General features: G+C 40.3%; 1 protein-coding gene across 2 annotated transcripts in view; it reads left to right on the forward strand.

Annotated features, from left to right (window-relative positions):
- Positions 1-12,963, forward strand: part of Slc35f1 (solute carrier family 35 member F1) — a 465,583-nt gene extending 452,620 nt beyond the window's left edge. For both annotated transcript variants that reach the window (XM_085842809.1, XM_021174621.3), the window contains exon 8: positions 9,495-12,963. In XM_085842809.1, coding sequence (XP_085698935.1) covers positions 9,495-9,719 — 225 coding nt within the window. In that variant the 3' untranslated portion in view covers positions 9,720-12,963. The remainder of the gene's footprint in view (positions 1-9,494) is intronic.
- The last annotated feature ends 478 nt before the right edge of the window (positions 12,964-13,441 follow it).

Consider the following 13,441-nt stretch of genomic DNA (forward strand, 5'->3'; position numbering starts at 1 on the left):
TATGTTTTCACTGATAAGTGGATATTAGCCCAAAACTTAGGATACCCAAGATATAAGATACAATTTCCTAAATGCATGAAACTCAAGAAGAATGAAGACCAAAGTGTGGACACTGTGCCCCTTCTTAGAAGTGGGAACAAAACACCCATGGAAAGAGTTACAGAGACAAAGTTTGGAGCTGTGATGAAAGGATGGACCATCTAGAGACTGCCATATCCAGGGATCCATCCCATAATCAGCTTCCAAACGCTGACACCATTGCATACACTAGCAAGATTTTACCGAAAGGACCCAGATATAGCTGTCTCTTGTGAGACTATGCAGGGGCCTAGCAAACACAGAAGTGGATGCTCACAGTCAGCTATTGGATGGATCACAGGGCTCCCAATGGAGAAGCTAGAGAAAGTACCCAAGGAGCTAAAGGGATCTGCAACCCTCTAGTTGGAACAACATGATGAACTAACCAGTACTCCAGAGCTCTTGTCTCAAGCTGCATATGTATCGAAAGATGGCCTAGTCGGCCATCACTGGAAAGAGAGGTCCATTGGACCTGCAAACTTTATATGCCCTAATACAGGGGAATGCCAGGGCCAAAAGAATGGGAATGGGTGGTTAGAAAAGTAGGGGGGGGTTATGGGGGACTTTTGGGATAGCATTGGAAATGTAATTGAGGAAAATATGTAATAAAAAAATAAATAAAATTTTAAAAAATCCACATAAATCACTTAATAAAGTAATTGTTAAGGATAAAAAAAAGAATACATAGCTTGCACTAGCAATATGAAAGATAAATTTAAATTTTGTATGATTAAAAAAAATAACACCTTTTATTGGAGAATAAAGAAACTGTGAAAAAGGCACCAAAGAATCCTACTTGGCCTCAAGAAGTTTAATCAGTAAATTCTTTCCTTGTAAGCATGAAGACCTGAGTTCAATCCAAAACTGTTACAGAAGTCAGACTTGCTGGTATACACTTGTAGTCTCAGCACTAGCAAGCAGAGATGGGCAGAGATACCTGGGACTCCGTGGTCAGCCAGCCTAGCCTACTTGGTGAGTTCTAGATCAGTAAAAGACCTTGTCTCAAAAAATAAGTGGGGATAGTTCCCCAATAATGATACCTCAAGCTTTCCTCTGGCTCCCATGTACACACACTTGTGCATACATACACATGCATGTCTGAGCACACAGATACACAGACACACACACACACACACATACACATGTTTACACACAGAGAATCATATTTCCTAGAAACAGTCACTTTTGGTAATTGAGATTCAATACTAACTTCTCTCTTTTTTATCTTCCACATTTCATCTGCCTTCCTTTAAAATGGTTCCTCTTCTCCTGCGACCATGAATCCCAACCATACAACACATCTAGACCACGTACTCGTGTCCTGAACTTTTTCCTTCTCCTTCTCCTCCTCCTCCTCCTCCCTTTCTATAGTTCATCTTCCACCAGCAACTAGAGTGAACCCTTTCAGTTATAAATTAGAATATGTTCACCTGCCAAGTGATAGTGACACTTCTTTCTCATTGCATTTCAAAGTAAAACATAAATTCTTTACTGACTTCTGAACACTGCCCCTGCCTGTGGCTCCAGCATCCACCCTAAATTATCCAGTGCTTTATAGTCTTTCTCTAAGAAAAGAGGAAATAATAATATTTTCCTTATGGGTCATTAAAGATGAGCATGGGAATAGTATAAACACTTGTCTGAGAGTTGCCATCAAGTATTAGACATGACCAACACTGTGTGTCCTTAGGCTCTTAACCTATGTAGGCCCTGTACTCTTTGGGAATTCTCTTCTCAGTGTCCTTCTTTCTGGGTGTTCTTCCTCCGTATCCTATCAGGGATATGCCTCTGGTCCTTCTTAATGTTTTCCTATGTTACAGGTCTATCACTAGAACTTACTGTCAGTCTTTGGAAACTAGAGTTATACTCACTCCACTTATCATCATCATTCAAGCATAGGACACAGTAGGAACTCAACTATGTTTATTGAGCAGATGATTTGGCAGAGAGTATCCATAAACTTAGCTCACAGTTAATGCTTAATGGTTGAGTGAATGACTAATTACCAATCCTCTTCATTTCATACAGCCACTAAAATAGACTACCACAAATGTGGTGGCTTAAAAACAACAGAAACGTACTTCTCTCACTGTTTGGATGCCAGGAGTCTAAACAGAATATTCCCGACCAAAGATTAGGTTTAAGGGAGCTGAGTATTCTCCTATGGCTCTGGGTGACCATCTGTTCCCATCTGGCTTCTGTGGCTGAATTGTCCATCAGTGGGTCATCATCTTTACCCTTCAGATGACTGGAACTATCATTCCAGAAGGGTTTGAGTCACTGGAGTCCTGCATAGATAGGATTGTTGTAGTCTTTCATTGACTTTAATTGCAGGATTAAAGTGTTATCACGGTGGCCTGTATCCCAGAAAATTCCCACCTTGCCTCTGTGTTTAGATTTCACAGCAATCAGGAGTAATCTCTGAGTCAGCCAACTCCCTTCCTTTCCTGTTGATTCAAAAGCAGGAGTACAAAGTGGCCATGTGACAATCTCAATTTCTAGTTCGGTGTGATCATTGTTCTATTTCCTGAGGAAAGCTTGCTTCTCTTGGAACTAAAACTTCTGCCAGGGGATCAGCAGATCAAGTAATGAGTAGCAACACTTCTGTGTCTAGCTCTAGATTCCACTGAAGTGGGACAGGTGATCTTTGAGATGTGTGACCTGCCACACATATCTACAAACAAAATAGACTTCAAAGGTTTTCACATATGGTCTCCTAAATTACTCCAGCCTTGGGTGAATCTAATGTTGTACTGAGGGAAAGAGATGTGTTGTGATACAAGAACTCCAGTGATGTGAAGGCAACTGCTACTTCGCAGTCTCCCACACCAGTGCAATCCTGTCTTGACTGTGGGATGTGATAATAACAAAGGTTCATGGGAAAGTTACAAAAATGAGCCATTGAGCAGCCATGGTTTAAACTGAGCTGTAATTAAATACTCCATGGAGTAAGCCCCTTGACTAGTACAGTCTTTTATACTGGACTCTAGGAAATACATGAACGAGGCTATCAATTCATCAAGCCAAGTGGAAATGTCTGTTTGTCATATAAAAGATAATGTCAGAAATCCATTTTTCATTCTCTGCTGCTGCGCTCATGTGTGAAATCACCCACAGGGGAGAACATTTGCCTGTAAAGGAACTTTATTGGGATTGGCTGCACAAACTATAATACCAAGTGAATTGGTCTTGCAAACCAAACCAAAGGCCTCATAAACCAGGAACTACAGTGAAGACAAAGGCTTGTCATGGATGACAATGTTAGTCATCCAGAGAGGCTGAGAACCTCAAGGCCACTTCACCCCTTTCTAACGGCTCTGATTCCTAGGGAATAAGTCATTTTCTGAATAGCAAATCTTAATAACACCTTGGTTTCCCGATTTGGATAGACAACCCATTTGGCATTCTAAGGCCCTTTCCTTTCTGCCTTGATTATATTAGCATAGATTTCAGGTTTGAATTACCCAGATAAAGAATATTGGAGAGCATTAGGAGGAAGGATTTGTACTCTCTAGAAACGTCTGGTTTTGGTGACTGTCGGTAGATTTGGTATCTTTAAAGGTATTTATAGAAGAAAGGAGTATTGCAATATCTAGCAAGAGTTAGAGCTTTTGTTTTCTTAACAAAAAGTAAGACAAAGGAAAGAGGAAAAATAAGGTGAGACAACAGGGGAGTTGGAAAGTATTTGGAAAAAGCTTGTCTATCACCAGTTCATCTATTTCCATTTAGTAAACTTAGAAGTCAGTGTTTTATATTTTAATAGGCCTAATAATAACAAAAAAATCTTTCAGTTTTATGCAGTAGCACAATTTGGCAGTCCCACGCCAATATGTTTGTGTTTGTATTTCTCTGGAGCCAGGTCTGTCTGGTTTCCTTGGCTCAAATAGCAATTGGCACAGACCAGTGGTAGCAGCTCAGGTCCAGGCAGAGCCTCTCATCAGTGGATCCTAATCAGGACACAGCTTCCAGCTTGCCCAGAACAGGCCACCAGACCTCTCCCTGCTCTGTACCCAACAACTGCTCTTTGAGGCTAAATGTGTGGTCCCCAAGCCCACTGAGAAACACATGGTGACAGGGTGGACTCACATTACTGAATCATCACCTCCCTCCAACCCCAGGACACACAATGAGTTGAGCTACTTCCCTTTAAAGTGGATGTTTTCCACAGTGTCCACCTTGAGTAACTCTGTAATGTAGGGACTCAACAGACTAAGGATTCCCATTTAGCAGGTCTCCACAGAAAGACCATTACATTCAACTAACACGTCGTGTTTACCATTATCATTTTGTTTTCTTTAGTCACTAAAATGTGTTGTAGAAATTTTTAATCCCAGTCCAGGCTTTCTACCCCACCTTTGACCATTTAGTTCCTGGATAAAAGACACACATAACCTTTATATTACAATAAGCCTTAATTAGCACAAGAGCTGGACAGATATCTATCCTCTATGCTATTATGTCTATTTCCCAACCAATAATCCTATTATATAATTTGCCATGTTTCCTCTGGACTCCTCTGGACTGCTCTGAACTGAAATTAGCCAACACACATGACCATATTTTAAGATTCTTATTCCAGGGCGGCTTCTTCCTCCAGTCACGTTCTTCTCCCCCTCGTTGTTCACCCCTAAGCTGGGAACCCTAAACCCCGCCCATCTCTCTTCTATCCAGCTATTGGCTGTCAGCATCTCTATTCACCAATCAGAAATAAGTTGGAGGCAAGCTCACATAGTATCACTTGGGTCTGTCTGTGGACTCTAGCCTCTGAGGTCTTGGGGGCCCACATTTAGCATTATGGTACATAACAAAAGACCAAACCTCAAAAGAAATGTCTATATTCCACTGGTTAGGATGTTGAATCTCTTGTCCTCCGGGCTGCCTAAAATCACCAGGCTTATCTGTAGCTATGGTTTCATCTCTTCCTTCCCCTAGGAAGCTGTGGACTGTTTTCCACATTTTCACCTTTCTGTTTGAGCTCTTTCCACTCTCTTGCCAGCCTCTTCTTCCCAGTTCTTATTCTCATTCTCTCTCCCTTCTTTCTCTCTTCCCTCCATTCCTCCCACTCCCTCTCTTTCTTAGAATACAGTCTTTCTCTTATTTTACCAACTGTTCTCATTCACAAAGTTTCATGGCACAAACTGATAATTCACCGTCTTACTTCAGAAACCCTGACATATTTATAAACGTTCTCTGGAATTTTGCTATCTTTCTATTTGTGTAGGTTAATGTCTAATGAACTTGTGGGTTTGTTAAATTTTAACTTGGGTGTCTAATGTCAAAATAAAGTGAAAATGTGGTCTGTTCTTAATGGTGTGCCGAATGCCACATTACGTAAGGATCAATCATATGTCAGTGCTCTAAATCTGGATTTAATGCCTCACTGAAGAGTCATTATAATCAGCCTTGCTGGCTATTCCATCACAAGGACTTGCATTGAGCAATACTCAGGTATTCTCGCCACACAATGTTTTCCAGACCTTTTCCCAAAGACCTGTAAAGACAGGGACAATACCAAAGAATCAGAGGCACTAGTGCTGATACAGGACACGTCCTTCCTCTGCTTCTTCAGCGACAAGGCAGATGAAATGCTGGCTTTCTGTCCTCCCACAGAATACTCAGGTAGCTAGAGGCCTCCATTAGTTAAGGTTATAACCACCAAGTACACTTAGGCAGCACTGTTTCTTGATGGAGACGAGCTTTTCCCTGAGATGCACCTTGTCTCAAGTGCATAAAGCTCTCACCTCACTCGATCTCAGGGAAAGTCCTGTTCTGCTTGCTTTTGGAACAGAATGTACAATTCTGCAATTGGTAAGTTAGGTACACAGACCACACAGAAGTTTTGTTTGCCTGATTAACTTTCGAAACAAATGCTCTATAAATGAGACACCCAGAACTATGGATTATCCCATTAAGTACCTCATCAGAATTCTCATTGTTATTTTTTTAATAAATGCAACATCTTGTCTTTTGGAAAATAAGTTAAATGTTTCTGTCACCATTTATGATATCTGATATTTATTCTGATTAATACCAATGTTTGCCAGGCTATTCCTTTCTGGGGGAAATGAAAACTCTCTCTACTATGTATTAATAAAACCTCTTGGGTGACTTCCAAGATGATCCTGTTACCTGGAACTACATGCTATCCATCTTTTGAGAAAAAAATTAGAATGAGTTCTATATGAATTAAGTAGCTATGAATTAGAAATACACTACGTGCTGTCATCTTGAATGCCCAAGAAAATAGCCAGTTGTAGATTTATGGCACAATCTTTCAGTTTTGTGTCCTTATAAATGGTACAGCTACAAGAGTGGCAATGAAACTAATATGAATTGCATGTCTGTGGCAAGGTAGCTGTCCCAAGCGCTTTACATGTTTTATCTAATCTGATCTTTATCGTAATCGTGCACAGTACAGGCATTGATTGATGTGGAAACTTGAACCTGAAGGTACAAGAAATTTGACAAGAATCACAGCAAGGAAGTGTTAGACCAAAGACTTGAATCTAGCTTGAGGGTTAGAAGGCAGTGGTAACTACAAAGCTCCGTTGTTGGCCTCTCTGTTTTCAGGGCCAGCAAGAGCAGTAAGTACCTAAGGCCATAAAATGGGTGGTCTTCGATTGAAACAAAAACATATGAGCAAGAGTCATTCATAAAATATTCAAAATGATAATGATGTTAGGAGAAAAGCCATCCAGTGTACTAAGCACCAGCTAAAGGATGTGGATTTCAGGAGGTGAGTCTGAAGATGAGCAGGCTTCCTGGGGCCATGAAAACCAGCACTGCAATGCTCATCTTCTTTCCCTGATTTTTAAAAATTGTGACTTGAAGAAGCAGGCACATTTATTTTCATTAAGGAACACCTAATTAATTATTTCAAGTTAATTAAGTGAATCTGCTCCAAGTTGAATTTAGTACATAAATCCACATTCAGAAGTATTGCCATCTGGCCAGAATGTGAAAAAGAAAGGAATTGGGGAACAAAGCAAAGAGCTCTGTAGGAAGAAAATCAGAAAACAGCCTTTAGTCTTAACTACTTTGGTCCTGCAGACAGAAAAGGCTGGAGAGAAAGGACACTGCAGCAAGACATTTAGCCACAAGGACATCTTTTTTTCTGTGTCATTTCCAAAATTGCCTTTTCCACTGTTGAACCAGCATCTCCTGGTTTAACATTGCAAGAGGTTTAGCACATTTACAATCACCATGTAACTTACCTTCAAGCTCTGGATCATTTTCCTGTCTTCTGCTCTCCTAGCTTCAGAGCATCTTTGTTTACCACCTGCTACTTCTAAAAGCGTGGTTCTCTATCTTTCTAATACTGCAACCCTTTAATACAATGCCTCATGTCATGGTAAACCCCTGACCATAAAACTATTTTTTGTTGCTACCTCATAACTGTAATTTTGATATTGTTATGAATCATAATGTAAATATCTGATATGCAGGATGTGTGGAGTGTGACCCTGGTGAAAGGGTCTCCGAGTAGCAAATGGGTCACAAGCCACAGGTTGAAAACAGCTGTTCTAAAGTATGAGCTAAAACAAAAATAGACAATGAAAATAAATTAGATCTTTTCTATCAGAGATGAAGGATGTGGTTGTTTCAATTACTGTTCTATTACTGTGATAAGATACTATGGCCAAGGCAACATACAGAAGAAAGCATTTCTCTGGGACTTCCAGTTTTAGAGAGTGAGTCCATGATCATCCTGGTGGACAGCAGGCAGGAAGACATGGCACTGGAGCGGTAGCTGTGAACTCATACATCTTGAGAACTACTTAGAAGCAGACAGAGCTAACTGAGTGTGTCATGAGCTTTAGAAACCCCAAAGCCTGGCCCCAGTGATACACTTCCTCCAAGAAGGCCACACCTCCTAATCCTTCACAAACTGGGGACCAGGTATTCAAATATATGAACCTCTGAGGGTCATTCTCACTCAAACTACATAGTGACCAAGACTGGGTATAATTGGAGCCATCTGTAACTGTGTTTCTGCACTCATCCTCTTTGTTCCCAAACTAATAACTGGGAGACTGCTTATCTATGAACACATGCCTAGGCTAATCCCTTGACTTGTTCCCCAACTAACTCATACCTTAATTACCCACTTACTCTATTCTAACTCATACCATATAGCTGGTCCTCAGTTTTTCATGTGACCATCTCCATCATCATTGGAGCCCAATCTCCTTTCCTACATCCACCTCTATTTCAGAATCCTCTCTCTGCCAGAACTCCCACCTCCTATTTCCTCATTGGTTATAAGCATTTTTATTGATAATTGAAGTTTCCACACAGTGAACAGGAGAGTCTCTCTACAAGTGGGCTGATTGCAATGTACTGAAATAAGGTTTGGTGTGCCTTAACTGTATTGTATTGTTTTGGTCTATGTGTACTTTTTTTCTCCATGATTAATGTATTAAATCCCTGATGGTAAGAGCTAGGCTTATTTTTACAGTTCTATTTTCTTGGTATATACTAGCATGTTTTAGACACAGAAAGCATTGTAAGAAACCATGAAGGGGTGAGTGAGTAAAGGAGTCAAGAATAAAGGAGAGAGAAACATTGGCAATACTTATTGTTTTTGTTTTTAAACCTTATTCTCCCCTGATAAACTACCCAACATATCTCCCAAAGAAGGGCCAGGGTCATAACTTTTCAAAAGCATTCCTGACATTATAAATTTGTACCCACCACTCTTCCAACACACACACAGCAAAGCAGCAAAACAAACAAACAAGCAACAACAAAATAAAGACCCCTCTGAACTGTTAATCAAACAGCTTGGGAAGAACAATAACAAAGTAGGCAGAGTCCTGATGTTGTTGATGACAAGGGGAGGAATGTTGTGTTTTATTGACTCGCCCTGTTCAAGGATAATCTTATCTTGCGGTGGTAGTTACTGAGGTCAATAGTTCTTACTGGAGAGACAAATCACATCTGCTTTGGATTAATGAGAAACAAGTGCCCTGCCACTGCTGTCAGTGAGGCTTCTTCGCTGGTAGCTTCATTATGCCCTTCAATGAAATATCTATAGTTCTTCTAGGTTTAATGAGGCCACAGACAACCAACTCTTCACAGAGTGATGTTGGAGATTTGGGGGCGGGGGGGTTGAATTTGATGTATTCTAATTTGTGCTTAACTAGCCTTCCCAAGCAATTCAGGTACTCAGATGGGCATTTTAGGGACAATTAGCTAAATGTTCCTCTCATTAGCCACAAGGCCTAGAGAAAAAAAAAAAAAAAGACAAAAGGAATCAATAAGACAAAGCCAGTTTAGAAGAACATTCACTTTCCATCAAGAGTATCAGCTACCTCATCAAATTGCATGTTCCTGTACTGGGCAGCTTCTCTGACCTAGGATGTCATTAATCTGTTAGTGGCTACACTTTGATCCTAAATCACCTTGTGTTTCAGTTTTCAGGTCTTTACCTCCTGTCTTTCTTCACCATCCTCATCGGGCTGGTGCTGTATTCCTCCACCTCTACATACATAGCCCAGGATCCCCGAGTGTACAAGCAGTTCCGCAATCCTTCAGGACCTGTCGTGGACTTACCCAGCACGGCTCAGGTAGAGCCTTCAGTCACCTACACCAGCCTGGGCCAGGAGACAGAAGAAGAGCCCCATGTACGTGTGGCCTAGGGAGAGACCTGCCCTGCCCACTGAGGACAACTCCGAGGCCATGTGTTTGCCCATCATCTCTGTATTGTACATAGAGAAAGGTATTTAGTAGGTGCAGTTTCACAGGTGGACCGCAAGGTAGCTAGCCCTCCTTTCATCAAAGGAAGAAGCTGAAGACCACTGGAGACTCAGGCTTCAATCCACCTGACTCAGAGAGAGGTTTTGATAGTGTGTATCCTGACCCAGTCCCCACCCCTCCATTGATTACTGTGAAAATTTTTGAATCAAAAACAAGTATCATTGTTACTATGATCTTTATTATTAATTGTTACTGTTATTACACAACTTTCAGAAGGTTTTTTATTCCTGATGGGAATTATTACCAGACCCTCACCTACCCAACATAAATCCCACTTTTCTATGGCAAGTCACTTTTTAAGAATCATACTTTTTCTTTGTTTGTTTGTTTGTTTGTTTTGCACAGACTATGCGAGTGATGCATGCCACAGAAGCTTGCCCATCCTGGTGACCTTGTGGCTAATGGTATCCTCTGTCACCTGTTGGATTGCCTGTTCAATGAGGATTTTGTGCTGTGACCCTTGTAGGGAGGGGAAACTGACCATGCAATTCTCTATTCTAGGAATAGATATAAAACCAACATTAGAGCCATTATATTTCATTTTCTGCTTATTCCAGGCCACTGGCTTTCTGCTGGCCTAGGAGATTCATCTAACCAAGCCCTGTAATTACATGATAGATAGGATAGAGACTCTCCCATTTTTACCACTTAAACAAACCCTAGAAATATGGGTTATATTTAGGGTTATCTGTTTCTTAATTTCTTTTTCTGTCTTCCTTTATATCGATCTCCTCAAAACTTAGTTTTTATTTTCATTTATGTTCATAATGATGTCATGGAAATTAATCAAGAGACTGGAAAAGCCATGGCCTCCACCCTCTTATTTACCTTTCTGGAAGTATGCCAACATGGAAATTATCTTTATTGTGGAGTCCCACTGTTCGTCCCACCTCTTTGAGTCAAGGTACTTTATAGAGAAATCTCTGTTAGTAGCTCATGCTCTGGTCACTTAGTGATAAAGATGTCACCACTGAAAAGTCTGGCACTTTGATCACACTCAGCACCCACCTAATAGCAGAATATAAGGAAAAGCAACTCTACTCACAAAGAATGCTACAGCATCCCAATAAAGCTTAATACATCACTAGTTTAATCACTCTGCTGTCTTCAAGAATGTTTCCCCCATACCCACCCCACTCCAAACACAGAAAATTAAGAAATACCACAGACCTTTATAATGTAGAGAAAATTTCATGTGTCAGTGTGGAAGTTCTCTGTAGCTTGGCTGACTTCAATACCATTCAAATGGATCCTTGATGGAGTTACAGGGTTTGTATACATGTTTGTTTATGTAACTTGAGGCAATTCAAGTCAACATATTTTAAGCAAGCAGGCAAAACAAAACACTTATGGGAGGTGGGGGTCTCTCCCACTGGTAAGACCAGATTGCAAAGTAGGACCTCAACAAGTCGTAAACATGGCTGGCAGAAGCTCTCGGGCTGTCTACCAGACTCTTTGCCTGCCTTCGTCTGTGAACAGTCACATGATCTATTTTGATAAGTCTTATGAGAACAACACATACACAAAATAAGGAATGTGCTTGAACACTGTAACTCAGTTTTAGTTTTTTTTTTCCATCAGAAAATATAACATTTCCCTCTAACATATTGTTTAGTTCTGACCTAGGAGATAGAAAATAAAACTATTTTCCTGGTGTGCAAATTTCACATCAGTTCAACTCCTTTCGAAATAGGTTTTCTTTATTAGGGTGGAGTGGGCAGGGGTGAGAAAGGTTTGTGCTAAAGCTACACATCACATAATAACCTTGAAAACATCTGCTCTGTGCTACCTTTTAAGCCGATTAAATATCTTTCTCTGAATGTTTTGTCCATTCAGATCTGAAGACCCTTACTGACTGTGGTTTTATTTTTATGTTTACATTCCTTTGGTTTGCATAATTTACTTGATTTATTGCATTTTTAGTATTTATTTTAAGCCAAATGTCTTTGTCTTTTTTATTCATTTTTATGACTCTAATTTGTAGACACTCTGTAAACTCTAATGAGAAACAAGTGGCTGAAATTATTTCCACGTCTACTCAGTAGGCTGGGAATAGTTTAAAAGTTACATTTTGAAAAGGTTTGCAATTAACTGATGGCTGAAGATGGCTGTCTGGACCATTTTATGGGATGTTTTAACTGACTCCATTGTATGGAAACCAAATGTGAATATCAGGATGAGCTCATTGTATACTTTTTGTTATCCAATGTCTTTGTGATCAGACATTAGTGCACCTGTGTTGGTTTATCTCCATTCATAAAGCTGGTAACATTGGCTCATCCAAGACTAGGAGTTTAGGATTGACCCTTAAGGGAAAAAGACAAAAAGTTGCAAAGAAAAATGTTTTCGATCTGAAAGCATTGGTGGTTTGAGAGCGGGGTGGGAAGTGGGAATAGGGTAATATTAACTGTAGCAGTTTTAGTTTCTGAGATTCCATAACCTCAGTAGACACCAGCAAGAATTCTGGCATTTTAATCTACCACTCTTCTCACCTCAAGCAATGAGAACAGTCCTCTGTATGAAGTTGATAAGAAGCAAACCACAGCTCTCTTAAACCCTACCAGAGATGAGTGGTGGTTTTTACTTTCTCAGTGGAGACTTGCACTGAGGACAGAGCTTGCCTTGGTCAGACCTACTCACAGCTTCGAACACATATACAGGTAGACCAAGAAATGGACAAGTTCGCACCACTGTGTCCCATGAAGATATTTCAATGTTTAGTTTAGGTATTGCTAACTTGTGCTATTAACCTTCTGACAAGCTTGTAGTATTGTTTGTTTGGCATTTATTTTTGATTTGTAACCATTTAGTAGTTCCCAGCTAGCTATCAGTGCAGATTTTACCCCATGGGTAGGAGTCTATCTTCACACCACATAACAAAGCACACTAAGCCTGACACCACGATGGGAAATATGAACCAAAATATGAAAGAAAGAAAGAAAGAAAGAAAGAAAGAAAGAAAGAAAGAAAGAAAGAAAGAAAGAAAGAAAGAAAGAAAAAGAGAAAAAGAACTTTACACTAGGAAGCCGAACAAGCAATCTCCTTTTCTATTTGCATGTTCCCCCATGGACTGGCTGTGGCAATGTAACAACTGTACAATGTTTTCAAATAAAAATAAATGCTTTACGAAAGCACCACACTGCTGCCTCTCTCCTGTGTTTGCCTGCACTGTGACAGCCATGATGCCAGTTCCCTCGAGATGCTAGAAATAGCAAGAACAGCAGAGAAATGAGCACAGGTCCAAATAAAAACAAGAGAAAAAATAGTTCCAAATTAGGAACAGCAGAGTCTCTGAACTATAGTTTCAAAAAGTCAAATTAGACACATTGGTCATTTAATTTAGAATATTAAAGAAGGCTGTAGGTATACAACTGTCTCTTTTAAATTTATTTTTTATTGGATATTTTATTAATTTACATTTCAAATATTATCTCCTTTCTCAGTTTCCTCTCCAGAAGTCCCCTATCCCATTCCCCCTACCCCTGCTTCTATGATGATGCTCCCCCACCTACCCACTCACTCCCACCTCACCACCCTGGCATTCCCCTACCCTAGGACTCCAGCCTTCACAGGACCAAGGGCCTCTCCTCCCATTGATGGTCAA

Source organism: Mus caroli, unplaced genomic scaffold (genome assembly GCF_978045245.1).
Source record: "Mus caroli unplaced genomic scaffold, Mus_caroli_1 scaffold_9, whole genome shotgun sequence".
Classification (NCBI taxonomy): Eukaryota; Metazoa; Chordata; class Mammalia; order Rodentia; family Muridae; genus Mus; species Mus caroli.